The 14,979-nt window shown below is 35.9% G+C and overlaps 1 protein-coding gene across 2 annotated transcripts in view; it reads right to left on the bottom strand.

Annotated features, from left to right (window-relative positions):
* The window catches only part of CAND1 (cullin associated and neddylation dissociated 1), a 47,761-nt gene that overhangs the window by 10,998 nt on the left and 21,784 nt on the right, over nucleotides 1–14,979 (bottom strand). Inside the window, exons 1-7 of one of the 2 annotated variants that reach the window (XM_017871569.1) lie at nucleotides 12,301–12,381; nucleotides 11,128–11,282; nucleotides 8,772–8,895; nucleotides 6,280–6,536; nucleotides 6,092–6,197; nucleotides 4,859–5,004; nucleotides 1,350–1,642 (exon numbers count right to left, since the gene is read on the bottom strand). In XM_017871569.1, coding sequence (XP_017727058.1) covers nucleotides 1,350–1,642; nucleotides 4,859–5,004; nucleotides 6,092–6,197; nucleotides 6,280–6,536; nucleotides 8,772–8,895; nucleotides 11,128–11,282; nucleotides 12,301–12,350 — 1,131 coding nt within the window. In that variant the 5' untranslated portion in view covers nucleotides 12,351–12,381. Of the gene's footprint in view, nucleotides 1–1,349; nucleotides 1,643–4,858; nucleotides 5,005–6,091; nucleotides 6,198–6,279; nucleotides 6,537–8,771; nucleotides 8,896–11,127; nucleotides 11,283–12,300; nucleotides 12,382–14,979 lie in introns of those variants that run through there. The other variant, XM_017871568.1, reaches the window with a different exon arrangement.

The following is a 14,979-nucleotide window of genomic DNA, read 5'->3' on the forward strand; positions in this document are numbered from 1 at the left end:
AAAAAAAAAAAAAAAAAAAAAAAAAAAAAAGAAATAAATTAATCAAATAATAATGGTATTTTGAATGACAAAAGCACAGATAAAAGTCAAAGGAAACAAGACAAATTACGGAAAAGCAACCATTGAACAGGTCCTTTTCTTACTTTCCATTTGCTGTTACAAGGAATCAACCTCATTTGAAATGTAGCTACAAGCAGCAGGGGTATGATTAAAAGATATCTGCTCTAAACTTTCTAATGTTTGGTTAGTCAGTAAAACAAATAGGGTCTCTACTAACAAATCTTATGGATGCAAAGCTATAAATGGAGCTTCTAGAATACCTCAACAGCAAAGCAAGTAGAGATTAAAAATAAAAACAAAGCCAAGAAAAATCCCAACAACCAAACTACAAGGACACACACCATAATCACACAATGAACTAAGAACTAGACAAAACAAAAAAATTGTCTAACTTTCCATAGCATTGTCGAAATTCCTGGCAACTCTACTGAGCAATACCTGACTTCTACATACTCACTCACTTACATATATCCTCCATACACTTTATCTTATTTCCTTCTACAATTAATCTTCAACATTCACCTTTAGGAGTAAGTTCACCACAAAAATGTATTTATTTGTACTACTTGAAAACAAGATAGATACCATATGTGTGTCCCATCCTCTCCACTGGTTTAATCACTGTCAATATCTGTTTTGTAATCTATAAAAATTGACCTAGTATTTCTGCATCCCATAGGGCTGCTGTAGAGATTACATATAAAATAGGAGAATGCCTGGTATGTTATATTCAATAAATGGGAGCAATATAATAGCTCTAATGTTTAGGAACTTAGAAAAAAATGCCCTCAAGTGAAAAAAAATGTGTAATTTATTAGTAAGTATATATGTAGTAGGCACTACACTGAATGCTCTATACAGATCATCCAGCTCTCACAACCACAGGTAGATATTTCTAAATACACTCTTATTACAAATAAAAGTGAGGTTTAATAAAGTGACTAAATAACTTGCCCAAGATCACACACCTAAATTAGAAGTGAAGTCAGTTATGTGATCACAAGTAGTATGACTCCACAGCTATAAGACATCTCTATTAACATCAAAGACAAAGATTACTTCACTGAATCTTAAAATTATTTAAATATTGTTTATCAAGTAAAACCAAGAATACTTCAATCAGAATAGCTAACAAGTAACATAATATGAACATGCATTAACTATATAAACATATCCCAGAACTTTCTGCTTCTCTATAAATATTCTGGAACTCACATTTCCATACAAAGACAATTTTAAAAGCATTGCATTTACTATTATGATTTTGTAAACTGTACTTTAAAATCCACCTGACTCTGAAGCATTGTTAAAGGTGTTTCTCCCTGTTCCATTGCATCAGGGTCACATAGCCAACTTTGTACAGGACGAGTTTGCTTCAAAAGAGAGAGGTATGCGTGAAAAACATCTGCCTTTACATTCTCTTCACGCTCTTTAAATCTGGATATTAGTGCAGGAGAGACGGTCTTGTAGAATTCTGGAAGCATTTCATGCCTTGTGCTAACTACAGCATCCAAGCACTTCGCAGCTGCACGTCTCACTTTCCAACTCATGTCATCATCATCACTGTATTCATCATCACTCCCTAAAGGGTAAGTTTTAATGTAAACAGGCTATTAATGACAAAAGAAGTATATTATTTTAAACAGAAAATGAATTGATATTCTTAACCAAATCAGTTAATCTAACTTTCCGGTAACATATACAGCAACAGGTAGGTTTCAATAGAACTGGAACTTGAAGAAAGAGCTTGTTAATTCTATAAGTCTGCACATAAATTAAACTTAAAAAAACAAACATAATTGTATTTTTAATTAAACATTTTCTCATTTATTTTGTAATGAACTGCTGCTTAGTTATAACCCTTTAAAATCATCAATTAACACATTCAACTTCTTTAGAATATAAATACTTATAGTCATAAATTTCCCAGCTTTTGAAACAAAATTCAAAGAACTTACTCAACAGCATAGAATCAAGCAAACAATCAGGGACTTTATAAGAAAAACCAAGAAATGGATTTAAGGTAATAGAGTAGGTGATAAAATGAATGGTTACCAATCCCAAAACACTGTAGAACTAATTTTCTGGGAACAAAAAGAAGGTTGATATCAGCTTTGTGACTACAAGGCTTTTCACTCAACTTGTTGATAAGCTATGAAGAACAAACATGTATATTCTAAACCTTTCACAATTTTGTCTTAACGTACTTTAAAACATAACTATTTTTGCTTAATTATAACAAGAAAATGCTGCAAACTTAACAGAGAACCATTTTTCCCCTAATGCTAAATCTTAAACATTCAAAGCAGAAGCACTAAGAATTGTATCTCACTTATCTATACTTGATAGATAACATGTGTGTGAAATCTCCAGCAAGTCTTTCTTTCTAACACCATCAGGTTTAATCAGTTGGGTAATATGAAGTCAGAAAGGTGGCAGAAATACTAGCAGTTATCATGATAGTCTAAAATTATCTCACAATAATTTCGTGATTCTCAGACAAAACTATACATAGCCTTGAAATAATTGAGAGGAGTGATATATTTTTACTGGCTTTTATTCCAATTAGCTTAGTGACAGTCAAAGGTAGCCAGCTAGGCCTTAGAAGATTCTACAATATATAATAAAATAATAAAATTTTCCAACTCAAAAGCTTAAAATTCACCTTAGCACATTATAGGAAAAAAACAACCAAATACCGCTAAATGCGAGGCATTTGCTTATTTACCAATATATATTTAAATAAAGTTAAAAGATACTGCCAAAATATACTATCAAGTTAAGAGCACATAAAAGTTTTTTCCATGTCCATACACTATGGTAATTGCATCCCAGAAATATAAGCTTTACTAAAAACAAGATTATAAAAAATTAACAAATGTCCCAATTCACTAAAATTATGTTGATTTTATAAATCACAAAAACACCATGGTAGAAAGTCATTTAATGGGTATAATTCATATTAACTGACAAAGCAGGTGAAGCACCTGGTTTGTTATACAGCGCACAAAAGACCAACATTCAAAGCCTGGAATACACATTGCTACGGATTTCTTCAGAAGATATTCATATTAAAATATAAGCTAAGTTTTCCCTTCATTAATACAACCCATTTATTGATTGCCTGTGTGTCAGGCACTGTCCTAGGCACTGGAATAAAGCAGTCAATCAAGAGATTAAAATGTCGAACCTTCATGAAACCTACATTCTAATAGGTAGGAGACCATCAATTACAGTATGTCAGAAAGTTACTAAGTGTGATAAACAAAACAAAAACAACAAAATGAAAGAGTTCTCAGGTGGAAGACTACATGAGGGATGTGTGAAAAAGGAATCAGGTATGACTGCAAGATTTTTGGTCTGATCAACTAAGAAGAATGGAGGTACCATTCTGAGATGGAAAAGGCTAAAGAAGAACAGGTTAGGTGGGAGCTGGAGAAGGGGCAGGGAAAAGATATTTTAGATATCCTAGCAGCAATATTAATTAAGCAGTTGCATATGAATCTGTATACATAAGCGAGATCTGGATTAAAGATAGGATCTGGGTTGCCAGCATACTGATATTAAAGTCAGGAGATTAGATGAGATCAACAAATAAATCAAGAGTGTAACAGGTAAGTTCAAGGACTGAGCCTTGGCATACTCTTAAGTACAGTGGTCAGGGTGAAGAAGAAGAACCAGCATGGAAGATTGGAGTAATCAAAATGATAGGACTACATCCAGGCTAGAATGGTATCCCAGAAGCTAAATAAAGAAATGTTGCTGAGACTGAGTAATACGATAGGCGGAGTCAAACATTTGCAATCTTGTGCATCACTGGAAGAGTGGATTCAAGAGAGAATGGAAAGAAAGAAACTGAACTGCATTCTTTTGAGGAGTTCTGTTGTGGAGGAGAGAAACTAGGCAGCAGCTGCTTGAGGTGTATATGGTGTTAAGAAATTTTTTTGGTAGTTGTTTTTTAAAGATGGGTGAAATTACTTACTTAGGAAAGTTGTTACATAAATTCATTCAAAGAATCAAACTAAAAAGTATTCTCAAAAACAACAAAAAATCCACCAACCTGTCCACCTAGTAACTTACCAACTTAAATATTTGTTACTATGATTCTTCCAATACGAACAGAAACAACTGAACATGAGCAACCCCTATGTCCTTGAAGTGCTGCTACTCCCTTCCAGAGTAAATATCATAAATCATCGTGATGGCATCAATCTTAGGAGCCTCAGAAACGTTGTAAGCTATTAATGAACGTTAAATGGGGCCTCAAACAGTATTAAGAATTTTTCCTGACCTGTGAACAAACAAACTAATATTCTTTCAAACCAAGCTGCCCTAAATATGTATATCTACATATTCAATTCTTTCTAAAACCTCGGTTTATCTCCTTTACAAAAATGCTTTGTAGAAAATTTGAATAGTACTTAAAACCAGAAATCACATATAGTTGCTAGCCAAGAGAAAACAAGTGGTAATGGTACTAGTTGTAAATATATAGATTTTTTTCTGTATACTTAAAGTAATAAAATTGGGACATGGTAAGCAATTTTTGCTACATACTTTTCACTCACCTTATTAAGAGCATTAATGAATGATTTTTAGACATGATTTTTTAATGTGTTGCATAACAGTTCAATACATAGATGCCCTCTAACTTAATCTATTGTCAAATACTGAGATCATTTCCCTTTTCACTATTATAACTAAATAAAACAAACAGTACAATTTGCACTAAGAATCATCTCCATTTATAACACTGTCTTTCACAAAAATTTAAAAGATTTTATTTAATTTGAAATACCTTGATCATCGTCATCACCACCATCGGCATCCATTGCATTTTCATCTTCATCTTCATCATCATAATTATAATTTGGATCATAGGTAAGATATTTAAGACAAATATTTATAATGGTAGAAACATGAGGATATACTTCCTTAGGACATCTAAAGGCAAAAACAAAAGCTGCCTTGAAGAGCTGTATTTTTCTCCTTGATTCATTACCTGCCACAGTTTGCTTTATCACCAGCAATAACATAGTAATTCTCATACTATCTAGCACCAATGATTCTTGCTCTTTCTCTCCCATGGACTTACAATTTTAAAAGGTTTACCTTTCAAATTTTACTTATTTAATCAATTTTAAGACGAACTCCCTTAATCCCCATTTTAACTATGTTATGGTTAATGTGTGGCAGTATAGATAGAAATCGGTATACACTCAACATGTTATTAGAAAACCAAACCCAGATGAATGTGCTCTTCAGTAACCAGGATTATTTGTGGAAATGTCAGTGCATATTCACCTAGGCTTGGTCTTCTAGCGATGTAATGAGAGGACAGAACATATAAATGCCCATAGGGCCAGCAAATAAAAGAATACTTTGTGTTTGTCAACTAAAGGAACAAAAATGAATCCAACAATTTCTGATTTTCATAATATGATATGATTAAAAGCCACTTCTCAAAACCGGAAGTGTCAAGGGATAAATGCAGAAAACATTTACTGGTGTAAGGCCTCAAGACACCATGCTACTGCATTAGTCAAGAGCAAAAATTCTGTTACTTATCTTGTATTGCCTTCCAGTACACAAATATACAATTTTTACTAAGCTTTTAAAAAATATATTAGAATCAGTTTCCAAATTGAGAATCATTGACCTAGCTAAATGGATGTGACCTAAGAAATTGTTGAAAAGACAATTCACTATTTACTTCTGACAAATAATTTATCCTGCTGGGCTTTCAGTACAGACTACATTATTACACTGGCATTTCTTCCCTTCTAAAGTAAACCCGAAATAATTATAAATACCTTTCCCAAATTCTTTAAAGTCCTAACAATGACAAGAAAAATTTTCAAAATAAATGTGATGACATTTTATAATAGCAAGATGACATTAATTTCAAATACTGTATTGTCTGTTATATCTGAAATCCAATAGGCTGCTTCTCCTCACACACCTAATGTAGATCTTATGATTCTCTTCTTAAGGAAAAGCTTTTGGAAAAAACAGAGATCTTAAAACTTACCTTCTTACAAATGATTCAAAGGCTTGAATACAGTACTCTCTCAATTCATCATCATCTACATTGCAAAATTTTACCACCAAAGGAATTATCTTCTCAAGGTATTCACCTAAGAAAAGCATAATGGTTCTTTAAAACATGCATTAATGTTTTAATTAAAGAAAACTTTAAAACTTTTAAAGATTTCTTACCTATTCTATGACCAGCTTGCCTACTAATAGCAGCAATACATTGTATGTAGGTTCTTGTTGTTGACATAGAATCATTTTTGGACAACTCTGACAACAGATGTTCAATAAGATCTACAAAAACTATATTTCCACAGCTCATAACCAGATGGCCAAGAGCGATAATGGTTCTTTTCCTCACTGCAAGTCTAGGGCTGGTCAACTGGGGAAGCAGACAGGTCAGAATTGAAGGATGGAAATTAACAAGAAGTCCTCCTTGCCTTAAAATAAAATAAAAAAAGAAAGAAAACAACAAATGAATTCAAGATGCCTGGCCACTACTAAATGTCTGGCCTCTGACCTCAATGTAAATATTCAGAACACAAATTTAGTTGAGACTAATTCAAATTCAGAGTGAAAGGAAAATTAAATTCTTACTTTATCTAAAATGCAACTGAAACCTGAGCTAAGTGAATGCAGCATTGAAATTTACATTGCCAAACTGACTCCGGGAATCTAGACCTAAATCCCCCATTATAGGTTATCTAATCAATTGGCTTGGGAAAGTATTTTTTAAAAAAAACAAAACAAGGTTGGGCATGATGGCTCACACCTGTAATCCCAGCACTTTGGGAGGCTGAGAAAGGCAGATCGCTTGAGCCCAGAAATTTGAGACCAGCCTGAGCAACATGGCAAAACCTCATCTCTACAAAAAACACAAAAATTAGCTGCGTATGGTGGTGCATCCCTGTAGTCCCAGCTGCTCAGGAGGCTGAAGTGGGAGGATCACCTAAGCCCGGTAAATTGAGGCTGCAATGAGTCATGATCATGCCAATGCACTCTAGCCTGGGCCAAAACCTGTCTCAAAACCAAACACAAACAATAACCACCAAAACCACACGATAATCTTGTCACTTTGTCCTTCCAAAATCTCTAAATGATTTTCTGTGCCAGGCACAGTGGCTCACGCCTATAATCCCAGCACTTTGGGAGGCCAAGGTGGGTGGATACCTTGAGGTTAGGCGTTCGAGACCACCCTGGCCAACATGGTAAAACCCTGTCTCTACTAAAATTACAAAAATTAGCCAGGCGAGGTGGTGGGTATCTGTAAGCCCAGCTACTCAGGAAGCTGAGGCAGGAGAATCACTTGAACTCAGGAGGCGGAGGTTGCAGTAAGCTGAGATCAAGGAACTGCACTCTAGCCTGGGTGACAGAGTGAGACTCCATCTCAAAACAAACAAACAAACAAAAAAAAGTCTCTAAATGATTTTCTGTATTCTGACTTTCTGTATTGCTTTTTTAGGGGGGGATTCATAATACTAAAAAATTGAGCTTCTCTTGAGTTCTCCCTCTCACTTATTGGCTTTCCTCTATATATAGTTTAATTGTTCCTGTTGTTCCAACACCCCTCTTCCAAAGCATCGCAAATGTACAGTTCAATGAGTCACTACTACCCAAACCTGTGCCAGGACAATCACTGTTCGTGATTAAATCACACATAGGACAAAAAGTCTGAATTTTCAGTTTATCAAATTAAACATAAATTCCTCAACCACCACGACATGACCCCAATTTATCAGAATGATTTCCTACTGCTTTTCTATTCATTCTATATTCTAGAAAACTAGAATACGCTTCCCCATTCATATACTACTTATGTATTCTACACCTGGGCACATCTAACTATTGAAGTGCTATCCAATTCAAAACCCAATTCAAATGCCACTTTCCATAAAAACAATTTTCTTGAATCCTTCCATTTTAAAACCCCAAACACACTATGCTCCCAGTTAGTCTTTAGTCCCATTCTGTCCTGCAGCCATTTGTGTTCTTATATCCTATCGTAAAGTACAAGCTCTTTCAGTGCCAGGATGATAGCTCCTCACTTTATACACACACATCCACACACCCACATGAAGGCACTTGATTGTTTTTAAGTTGAAATGAATTTGCCACAAAAAACATACACACAAATAATGGTGGCCTATAATGATTATGAGAATCAGAAACTGACAGGTCCTTTAAGGTATTTTCTCCTAGGAGTTGCTTAGGTCTATGTTCTAACATCTGACTTCCAAAGGAAAGTGAAAAAGCAACAAATATATAAAAGCCAAGGTCCTCCCTCCCCTAAAATATGCACTATTAATATGGTTACTAAAGATTACCAGCATTCTTTTAACTGGAAAATCCATAACTACCAGCACATCTCCTTATCTAAATACATCACTGAATGCAAGAATATATAAGTAAAACAAAACATGAACTGTGCTAAAAAATTTAAAATCACAAGTTTTATTAAAGAACTATAAAATGTTTACTATACAATATTATATACTTATACATTAGTGTAATTAGCTTATTTCCCCCTCACCCCCAATCACACAAATTGATAAAACAGTCACCATTTAAATATGAATAATTTTTCACCAAGTTTTATTGTATTTATTAGAAAGGGTTTTTAGTAAATCAATGTAGTATCTGTATTACAAGTAATGGAAATAAACAGGCACACTTACCTGCTCAACATATCAGCCATAATATCCAAGGCTTCTAGCTGAACAGAGACATCTTCCTGTTTTGCTATTGCACTGGTAAGACGTCCAGTAATCTTTTTACATACATTAGCAGCTAATGCAGAGCCTGCATGAATAAGAAGGCAATAATAATTTCAAAGCAAGCATGTTGAATTCCCTCTTATATTCATGGTAGGTACCAAATATTTAACAACTCCACACTTGATCATGAGACACAAGAGATCCAGGGAAGAAAAACACATCTCTCAAAACAGGCTGCTTTTCAATAAAATAACTTATTAGAAATAAACAAGAATTAGACCAAATATTTAACAACTCCACACTTGATCATGAGACACAGGAGATCTGTGGCAAAAAAACACATCTTTCAGAACAGGCTGTTTTTCTATAATAACTTATTAGACATAAATGACAATTAGAGATGACAACTTCATAAGGGGTAAAGGACACAGGGAAAATACAGATGTCAGCAGATTCTTTCTACTGGATAATAATAGATATTATAGATAACTAGTAATAGTAGATAGATAACTATTCTATCTACTGGATAATCTGTATGCATTGATACGAATGCTAGCTATGGAGCCAGTAGTAGCTGCAGTGCTTGCACCCCTAAAGCAGCAAGGAGAGTTTTCTCTTTTTGAGTCTCCTCTAGTAGACTAGCCTTTTAAACTTCAGTGAATTAAAAAGCATATATTCTGAGCTCCAATGCTTAGCAGCTTCTTAAAAGAAAATTAGCCATAACTTTTAATAAGGTCCTTTCCAACCCAAAGATTCCGTATAACTTCATTATAAAGTAGAAACTTCGTTCCAGGACTCATAAATCAGAACTGTTACTACTTAAAGTAGGTCATGTTGTTACTGATGAGAGAAAAAAAGAACAAGTCACTCTGAAAGAAAGAATCTGAATGGTTAAAAAAATTCTTATAAAACCGGAAATTGGCTCGATGCAAACACATTTCAATGAGAGAAAAACAATTTAAAAATATATACATAGCTAATACAATTATAAATAACATACCTCCGAGTTGTTGAAATGTTTTACTGAAATAAGTAACTATTTAACAAGGGTAAAATAACACTGGTATGATACATTGAAGAAAGCACCCTTTTTGTATTAAAAGATAATGGTTTTGAATCTTTACCCAATTACTCACCCAACTTTGGGTGAATTAACCTAATCTCTCTGAATTTCAGTTCCCCCATCTACAAACTAGAAGGAATAGTAAGACCTCCCATATGACTGATGTTTAGACTAGTTTACATATGCAGCCTTTAGCATGAAAACTAGCACAATGAATGATTTAAGTAAATGAGTGAAAATAACATACCCAGACTACATTATTTATTCTTTTGGTTTTTTTATTTTTTATTTTTTGAGATGGAGTTTCGCTCTTGTTCCCCAGGCTGGAGTGCAATGGCACCATCTCGGCTCACTGCGACCTCCGCCTCCTGAGTTAAAGTGATTCTCCTGCCTCAGCCTCCCAAGTAGCTGGGATTACAGGCATGCACCACCACACCCGGCTAATTTTGTATTTTTAGGAGAGATGGGGTTTCTCCATGTTGGTCAGGCTGGTCTCTAACTCCCAACCTCAGGTGATCCGCCTACCTTGGCCTCCCAAAGTGCTGGGATTACAGGCGTGAGCCACCTTGCCCGGCCCCCCAGACTACATTATCACCAATCTAAATCTTCCCATGAAATAGGTGATAATCTCACCTTTTGTAGATGAGACAGTAACTTTTAGCCTGCTAATTTTAGCAATAGTTTAGTAGTCAAGACCAATTCTAAAATTTATATTACCTACACATTTCTGTCAAAGGTCAAAAGTTAAATTAGTTGACAAATACATTAATCATAGTTTTAAATTTGTTTAATTACCAAGTAGCTGTAAAAGGCTCAGCTTTCATTAAAGCTACTAGTAAACTGAACTATTTCACAGCTACGTCTGAATGGTGTTAAATTTTACATAGCAAATATGACGCAAAGTGAAATTAATACTGGAAACAGATTTTGGTTATCTCTTCCCTCACTGCATAGGTTGGCATAATTCTAGTCTGCAGTCATGGTACACACAGTATAATCTTGCTCCAACATATAAAAATCCTTCACCGAAATACATACTACAAACAAGTTCAATTGAAATATTCCTTTAACAGTTAATTTACTTCTAAGAAAAATAAGGCTTCAAGCTTTAATTTTCTTAATTGTCCAAAGGGATTCCTACGACGATCTGTAAGGACAGCCACCTCCCTCCCTCCTTGGCCAGAAGGGGAAAAAAAGTGGGGAGAAATACCTCCACATAAAAACAAACAGGAAGAAAAATGTGCTCTTGCTTACCACTGGAAGCTGGAGGAAGTTCTCCAATTACTGTTTTAAGACCAATACTTGAAATGTCTCGAAGTTGTTCTTTATCAGAAAGCATGTTAGTGCAGAGGGTATCTACAATTGTCTCTACTTGGTATTCTTTCACTTTACTCACTAAAGGGCCAAGACTGTAATACAAAGAAGAAATTGTTTTAAAAAATCTAGGTAAGCACAAAAACAGGAAAATACGTAAGTAGAAATGTTAACCTCTCTGCCTAGAACTTTCAAGATAAAGTATATACCATGTCTGTATCATAAATAGTATACAAATAATGACATAAGAAAATTGTGATTGGTTAAGATTTTTGCAGTTGGTTTCCAAGTTTTTCTCATTGATTTCCATTCTAGTATCATGAAACTGAAGCTGCTTTCCGTATCATACCCCATGTCATACCCCTAAAGCTAATTAGTTGACAAATACAGAGAAAACTTATTTCTTATTTTTTTTAAGAGACAGGTTCTCACTGTTGTTCACACTGGCCTTGAACTCCTGGGTTCAAGCAATCCTCCCACTTCAGCCTCCTGAGTAACTAGGACTACAAGGACACACCACCATGGCTGGCACAAAACCTTTTAATAATAAAAAGGTGAGACCGGATGCAGTGGCTCACACCTGTAATCCCAACACTTTTGGAGGCCAAGGTGGGTAGATCACTTGAGGCCAGGAGTTCAAGACCAGCCTGACCCACATAGTGAAACCCCATGCCTACTAAAAATACAAAAAAAAAAAAAAAAAAAAAAAAAAAAAATTAGCTGAGTGTGCTGGTATGTGCCCGTAGTCCCAGCTACTTGGGAAGCTGAGGCACAAGAATTGCTTAAACCCCGGAGGTGGAGGTTACAGTGAGCCGAGATTGCACCACTGCACTCTAGCCTGGGCCAGAGGAGACTCTGTCTCAATCAATCAATCAATAGGTGAATTAGGAGTCTGCTCCTGACAAGAAGTTTTTCCTACAATGGAAGTTCCATCTAACATAAAGATTTAGCATCCCTCATCTAAAAATTCAAAACTCTTTGAGTGCCATGGTGGAAAATTCCACACCTGACCTCATGTGCTGGTCAGTCAAAGCTTTGTTTCACGCACAGAATTATTTTCTTCCCTTCCTATCCTCAATGTACAGAATTACTAAAAATATCATATAAAATTACCTTCGGGCTATGTGTATAAGAGATATATATGAAACATAAATGAATTTCATGTTTAGACTTGGGTTCCATCCCCAAGTTATCTCATTTTGTACATGCAAATATTCCAAAATCTGGAAAAATACAAAATATGAAACACACTCTGGTCACAAGCATTTCAGATAAAGGACACTAAATCTGCATCACTTTGCCAACTTTGACCCTTTCTTCCTATCACCAAACACCACCTCATGAACCAAAAGAATTTCCACTGCCCTTGAATCTTAATTTATAAAACAATGTGCCTTTTATATTACTGTCTAAATGTTAAAAGCAAAAAGTAACTGGTTGTAAAGATGAAAACAAGTGAATACTACACTACCCTGTGTTCCCAAAGCATCTTGCATACACTTTTCTCATTACTATTATGGATGTTGTTACAAGTTTGCATTATGTTCACCAATTGAACCACTTCTTGAGGATGGAGGAAAGTCCTTCTTTTGTGTTCTTCTCATAGATTTTAGTAGGTAAGTTTAGTACATGAATATCATTAAGACAGCAGCTCCCAACCATTTTGGCAGCAGGGACAATTTTGTGGAAGACAATTTCCACGGATTTGCAGAGGAGGCGGTTTCAGGATGAACTGTTCCACCTCAGATCGTCAGGCATTAGATTCTCATAAGGAGCCCGCCACCTAGATCCCTTGCACGCACAGTTTACAATAGGGTTCGTGCTCCTATAAAAATTGAATTCCACCGCTGATCTGACAGGAGGCAAAGCTCAGGCAGTAAGGCTGGCTCACCCTCTGCTCTCCTCCTGCTGTGCAGCCCAGTTCCCAACAGGCCAAGGATCTGTACGGTTCCACGCCGCAGGGTTTAAGGACCCCTATATTAAGAAGTCACTGGATTCAAAATTATTGAATAACAAAGACAGTATGGCCCCCTATCTTCAAAAACTTAACCATCTGGTTGATGAACTATGGAACTCACATAACTATTTATGAAATAAAGAAGGCATTCACTACCCTGTCATGATTAAAAACAAATTTAAAAAAAAATCTTTTAAATGCAATGTCAGCATTTACAGGGTAAAAGACTGAACATTAACAGTCAGATTTTTAGGTATTAATTTTTTTTTTTTTTTTTGAGAGACAGTCTTGCTCTGTCGCCAGGCTGGAATGCAGTGGTGTGATGTTGGCACACTGTAACCTCAGCCTGCGAGGTTCAAGCGATTCTCATGCCTCAGCCTTCCAAGTAGCTGGGACTACAGGTGTATACCAACATGCCCCATTAATAGGTGTATACCAACATGCCCCATTAATTTCTGTATTTTTAGTAGAGACGGGGTTTCACCATGTTGACTAGGCTGGTCTTGAACTCCTGACCTCAAGTGAGCCACCTGCCTTGGCCTCCCAAAGTGCTGGGATTACAGGCATAAGTGACCGTGCCAGGCTGGTACTGAGCTTTCATGAGATAGTTAGAAAAGAAGAGCATTTCAAATGAGGAAACAAGCTCTTATAAAGACCAGAAACTAAAACAAGTAGAATGTATATTGAAAAAAATTAGGAGTAAAAAGAACTGCTTGATACAAAAGGCAGATGCAAAACACCATAGGAAAAGTAATCGCCTATGATATTATAGAGAACTCTTAAAGTCTGGTCAATGACTTTAAATGTGATAAAACTGGAAGCCAATGCATTTTTTGAAGCATAAGTGACATCATGAAAATTTAATTTGATAAATGCTCAGATCAGTGTCTCAAATAGATGCTCAATTGATGACTGCTGACTGCTTGACCAGAGAAGTAGAAGGCAGGGCAATTTGGTGATTTAAACGATAAAAATAAAAAAACTGAAAGGTCAAATACAGCCTAATCCAAAATGAAGGCAGTGTTAATGGAAACATGGCAGATACATGAATAGACCGAATATAAAACAATAAAAATTGGAAGCGGAGTTAAAAGGAACTCAAAAAATGAACTTAAAAGAGTTCTAGTTTTCAGCAGAATAGTGGCGAGTCACGACTGTAATCCCAGTACTTTGGGAGACTGAGGCAAGCAGGCTCCTTGAGCTTGCCCGGCCTGGGCAACACGGCAAAACCCCGTCTCTACCAAAAATACTAAAATTAGCTGGTTGTGGTGGCATGCACCTGTGGTCCCAACTACTAGGGAGGCTGAGGTGAGGATCACTGGAACCTAGTAAGTCAAGGCTGCAGTGAGCTGTGATCACAGCACTGCACTCTCACCTGGGTGACAGGGTGAGACCCTACCTTAAAAAAAGACAATGTTATTATTAATTAGCTGGACATGGTGGTGCATGCCTGTAAACCCAGCTACTCGGGAGGCTGAGGCAGGAGAATCACTTGAAACCAGGAGGCGGAGGCTGTGGTGAGCTGAGATGGCGCCACTGCACTCCAGCGTAGGCAACAAGAGCAAAACTCCATCTCAAACAAATAAAATAAAATAAGAATCATAAAAAATTGAAATGCTGTATTTAAAAATTAACAATAAAAAATAAAGGGCAGTCTTCATGCTAAAAACGATCAATAAATTCGGTATTGATGGAACGTATCTCAAAATAACAAGAGCTATTTATGACAAACCCACAGCCAATATCATACTGAATGGGCAAAAACTGGAAAAATTCCCTTTGAAAACTGGCACAAGACAGGGATGCCCTCTCTCACCACTCCTATTCAACAGTGT

This window comes from Rhinopithecus bieti, unplaced genomic scaffold, assembly GCF_001698545.2.
Source record: "Rhinopithecus bieti isolate Rb0 unplaced genomic scaffold, ASM169854v2 scaffold_5924, whole genome shotgun sequence".
Lineage (NCBI taxonomy): Eukaryota > Metazoa > Chordata > Mammalia > Primates > Cercopithecidae > Rhinopithecus > Rhinopithecus bieti.